This window comes from Sphaeramia orbicularis, chromosome 15 (assembly GCF_902148855.1).
Source record: "Sphaeramia orbicularis chromosome 15, fSphaOr1.1, whole genome shotgun sequence".
Taxonomy (NCBI): Eukaryota; Metazoa; Chordata; class Actinopteri; order Kurtiformes; family Apogonidae; genus Sphaeramia; species Sphaeramia orbicularis.
This window is the reverse complement of record NC_043971.1, coordinates 13,294,249-13,299,728: the sequence shown is the minus strand read 5'-3', so window position 1 is coordinate 13,299,728 and position 5,480 is coordinate 13,294,249. Positions and strand designations below refer to the sequence as shown.

The following is a 5,480-nucleotide window of genomic DNA, read 5'->3' as shown; positions in this document are numbered from 1 at the left end:
TTGGATGTCATATGTAATAATTATAAAAGAAATAAAAGAAATAACATATGTCCTCTGAAACCCCTTCACCTTGAGAAAATCCATTTTCTTAGTAATTTTAATCATTTCAGGTCATTTATAGGTTGTGTCACAGGTTATCATATATGTTATATGTAATTGTCATGGAGTCAAATGTTTTAACACTTTGAGGCTATTTGTTTCATAACTTCATTAACAGTAGTCTCAGTGAATTATTAATGTATTATTTCAGCATGAACATATTAAACTTACCATCCATATTGTAACAAAATCACTGAATCAGAAGATTGATGTCTTTCAACCCTCAGACTATATTTTGGACATTTTTTAATACTTTTGATTTGGCCTTCATATGTCTCATTAAAAAACTGTTTATTTAGGCTTATAAATAATCATAATATTATAATTAATACTTGATATTTTCATTTTTTCAGCACAACCTCATCTGTCTGACTTCACAGATACGTTTTTATTTGACATGCTGCACTAACCCACTGAACCTGAAATGGTACAAAAACATGAAATCCGAGTAGGAAAAACTTCAGTGTTTTACTATTTTTCTCCAAAAGCAAGTTGAACAAACAATTTTCAAAACTTAAAGTGAACATATCAGTTGAAAACTTCAAAAAAGTCATTACAAATTTGGCAAGTAACAAAGGTATATACCTCTGTGTATATGAGAATGCAGGCAATGCCTCAGGTGTTCTTAGAAAAACTATATACAACTATTTACAAAACAATCTGATGTCAGAATATGATGAACAACCATGAATCATTTTTACATTTCAATAACTATGTATGGCTATTACAGCAATAAACAAACAATCAGGTGTCATAAAGTGCTAAACAGATCACGTATGCCACTCTCTAAAACAGTTCCTGTCCACAACAAGGCAGAGGGCCACATCACAGGCCTCACACTTCCATGGTGTGTCACTCCTCTTGTTGTTCTCTAAGCAGTGTTTGCACTTTAGTCTGCCTTTAGTGGCCTTCTGGCTTGGATCTATGGTAGATGCAATGGGCACAGGAACATGAGATGTTTTCCTGCTCTGGGGAACACCTGAATTGTCCACACCACAAAGCTGGCACAACAGCTCCACCATGAAGTCTTTGTGTGTCATGGGCTGCACCTTCTTGATGCTGCTGATCTCACGGTGCAAGATGAAGGCATTTGTGGAGGCAATGTCCAGAAAGTGCAGCAATATAGTCTTATACCAGCAAGCAGATTTCCTGAGTGTGGAGTAATATTGGATCAGCTGGTCTGACAGATCAACCCCACTCATATATTTGTTGTAGGCACTGATCGGTGTGGGGTAGGGAATGTCTCTCTCAGTCAGGCATCCATCTCTATCCTTCATCTTTCTCGTCACTGTCTCACCGGAATATGCAGAATGGATGGTGGAGCACACAGACACCTCATGTGTGTCCATCCACTTTACAAAAAGAAGTGGGCCCTCTCTGATCCACCTGAAAGATCCCCTTCTAGATTTTTTAGTGAGAGCATTTTTCCCATCTCCGGGGCATTCTTTCCCACCCTCCCTGTAGGTACCACATGCTCCAAACTTCATACTGGCCAGGTCCAAGAACAGTTTGGGACTTGTATAAAAAATGTTCATGTAAAGATGGTACCCAGTGCCGAGAGAGGACGGGGAGATCAGGTTCATGACCACATCATAAGCCAGCCCATTCTCACTTACAGTTGCAGCCTTTCCAGTGTATATTTGAAAGTTCACAGTGTAGCCACTGCATGACTCTGTCAATACAAAAAACTTTATCCCCCGTTGAGTTGGCCTGTCCGTCATGTACTGTGACTTGCAGGTTTTCGTCTTTGTTGCCACCATCCTTTCATCCACCGCAAGCTCCCTCCTAGGGTGGAAATAAGCCTGGCAGGCATTGAGGATGTCATCATAAAGAGGCCTGACTTTAAACAGTTTATCATAGCTTGGTGTTCCCTTTTTACTGTCATTTACTACGTCCGCTTCTGGATCACTCAAGTGGATGTTCCAAAGTATGGTTCGGAACCTCTCTCTTGTCATGACCTTACTTGGAATGGACACTGATAAAACATGGTTCTGTTTCCAGTAGTCCTGGAGATTGGGAAGCTGAACTAATGTTGTGAAGAATAGGAGACCAAAAAACTTATACAAATCTTCTGGCTCAATGTCAATCCACTTGTACTTTTTCCCACGTTCTTTGTTTATAGCAGCATTCTTATTTGTATGTGTGCATATTGTTTTGACTGTGTCAGCTGAAAAATACAATGAAAACAGGTCCTTTGCAGTAAGAGGGTAAAGGGTATGTACCTGGAGTCCTGGTATCCTCAGTGGTTGAAACTTGCTTTCTGTTGGCCCAGTGTCCCAGTCCTGCTCTGTCCTCCAGGGCTTAGATCTGAGGCCTGGTTCTGCAGTTTGGACCCGTGGAGTTCTGGAACAGTCCGTGCCCCACCGTCTCTTCCTCTTAGCAGACCGACGAGTAGCACACCGTGGGGGTGTCTGCGGCTCCTGTTCCTCGCTCTCCTCTTCAGAAATAACAGAAGAATCCGTAACTTCATCGTCGGACCACTCACAGTCTGTCTCAGGTTCGGGTTCTGCGTCTAATCCAGAACCGTCCAGCCAAAAGAACTGCTCCGAAGCGAGCTCTACGTTGAAATAGCGCCGCATTTTTCAGACGCACAAAAGAAAAAACAACTACGGTACACTTTTACATTCAAGAAACGCCAAATATGCACGAATTTCTCCAATGTTTACGTTCTCTCATGCTGTTGTTGCCTCTTTTTCCGGGTGCAGCAACCAAATCACACATGATACAGCATCCGCGTCTCTGATTGGTCGATGTAAAGCGCGTGTTGATTTGTTTTTTTCCCATGCAAGCACTTTCGCCTAGAAGCCAGTTATAACCGCCTCTTTCTGCCCCGAACGCGTACCAAATGTGATGAAACTATTGTAGAAAATTATATTCCTATTTTGTATCAAAAGTCTGGTTTTACTTGGCCTTTCAACACAACTGACTACAGATTGTTAGTTTGAGATCAGCACTTTCCACACAAGTTGAAACAGAGAGGCTCCGTCTTCCTGCTACGTCATCTTAACCCTTTCATGCATGAATTATGAGAACCTTAGTCAAGATTTGGTAACACTTTACTTGAAGGTCTAGTTTATAATGCATTAAGCGCACATTCATAAGACATTATAATGCATGATAAAAGTCATTACAACAGTTTATGATCATGTACAACAACTTATACCAAGGCTAATAAAGTATTATAAGTGTAGACATAATGTACTATAAATTCGGCTTTCATAATGTTTTATACATCCATACAAAAGCAGTGTGAAGGAATTTATTTTTTTTAGGTGGGGAACTTTTGTTTGGTTTTGTCACTGGTCCCTATACCCATCTATTTTAGGGATTTCATATTTATTTTTTTAAGAAAAAAAAAAAAGGTATGTTTGAATTAACAAAGATTTAGAGCTCCCAGATTATTTTATATTTATGTATAAAGCAACATGTAACATTTCTATTTACTGTCTCTGTTCTTTTAATGTTTTGTTTTTGCAAAATAAAGAGTTATTAAAACACTTTGATGTATAATTTTTGAGTTACACTTTACTTAGAGCCAGCAGATACTGCTCATATGTCATCATACTTGTGTTATAATATCATACAATTGCTAATAACCTTATACAGTGTTGTCACTTTACTAAAAACTCTCAAAGTCATTTTGTAACTTATTATTGGTATTTATAAGGCATTATTCAGTTTCAGAAACTACATGTCAGAGCAGTTCTCTGTGTCTTTATAACTGGCTAGAGTTATGATGGTTACAATGTGTTATGTAACCCAGGACTTGAGATTCTTCCTTCAAACACTGTTGTCACTTTGGTATGGATGTATGAAACATTATGAAAGCTGAATTTATAATACATTGTGCCTACACTTACAATACTGTATTAACCTTGGTATAACTTGTTGCACATGATCATAAACTGTTGTAATGACTTTTATATGCATTATAAATGCATTGTAATGTCTTATGAATGTGTGCTTAATGCATTATAAACTAGACCTTCAAGTAAAGTGTTACCCAAGATTTTTTTCTAGAGTGTTTTTATTCCTCCTTAAGCATGAGAAAAACAATCCAATCGAGCTTTTTTTTCATGGAGTTACAAAACTGTCCGTGCATTAAATTTTTGAAGTAAAGAAACCTGTTTAAATCCCAATATCAGAAAGTGATATGAAAACAATGAAATAAAAACATTTTTAAAGCTGCTAATCTGATGTTATCTCACATTTTAACATATTCTAATGCTAGTTATTACTCACTTCATGGAGGTAATGTGCAAAAAAAAAAAAAGTCTAACAATTAACAATTGATTTACACTTAAACATGTTAGTGCAGATCAGGTTTATCAAAAACAGTAAAGTTACAGTGATGGTATGAATTGCAGTGTATGAGATGATGCATAAGTGTCCACTGTGTTGGCTGATATGGAACTTAAACTACAAAACCAATAAATATACAACAGTTTTGAATAACTGTCCACTATAGTGACCACTTTGCATGAAAGGGTTAAATAGGTCATGTGATTTGCAACTCCTATTTGACCTATAGAGGGTATTTAACATCATATTAGCATTTTTAGTATGTGTAAAAATCATACACTGTATAAGTAACTCCCATACTGACTAAAGTAATAATTTAAAAAGTAAATGAATAATCAACGAAATGCCTTCACATATGCATTCACATGTATGTGTTACAGTTGGTCGACTTGTGGATACATGTGTGTGGGTGCACGCTTTGGGATTCAGAGATAGCTTTGGAGGCGTATTAGGTATCGAGAGGCGAGGAGCTACTCTGAAGAGATTCATTCACAGAGCCAGGATACTGATAAGAAGCAGAGCAGAGCCGCCATGAATCCCCCCTCTGTTCAGCCTCTCTCACTCCTCTCTCCCTGCCTTGCCCTCCTCTCCGGCAACCCTTTATGCTCCCTGTGAGAAACTCGCCTGGAGGAGGAGGGGGGGTGGATGGGGGTGGAGGGGGGGAGGAAGGAGCTCTGTAGGCTCTCAAAGTTTAATTAGCAGGATTAGAATCGAGAAGTAGAGAGAGGGGGAAAAAGAAAGACAGGACATATCAGAAAGACATTTCCATCTGCAGCTGTCATGGGCTGTTGAGTTAAAACTTAGTGGTAAATGGTAAAAATAACTTGTGTCATGGAAACCCCTGGACAGATACTTACTGTGTGTTGCAATGTAGATGAAGTGGCATGTCCTCAAAGCAAGGTTATTATTGCACTGAAAACAAAATAAAGAACAATAATTGTCTAAATATTTGAAGTAATTGGCTTGGAGCACAAATCTCCTCAAACCCAGAGCTCTGCTTACTGGGGGATAAAATCCAGTTACCCAATATAACCAAACGTAACTTTTCGGTAATTTCAGTGGGTACAACAGCAGCTTGT

General features: G+C 38.5%; 1 protein-coding gene across 1 annotated transcript; it reads right to left on the bottom strand.

Annotated features, from left to right (window-relative positions):
* Positions 1–869: 869 nt before the first annotated feature.
* Positions 870–2,678, bottom strand: LOC115434577 (piggyBac transposable element-derived protein 3-like). Its single transcript, XM_030156613.1, has one exon. The coding sequence runs from the start codon at positions 2,676–2,678 to the stop codon at positions 870–872; it is 1,809 nt and encodes a 602-aa protein (XP_030012473.1).
* Between the last annotated feature and the right edge of the window lie 2,802 nt (positions 2,679–5,480).

Excerpts from the sequence above, each read along its gene's own strand:
- LOC115434577 (XM_030156613.1), bottom strand. The coding sequence starts at position 2,678 with ATGCGGCGCTATTTCAACGTAGAGCTCGCTTCGGAGCAGTTCTTTTGG.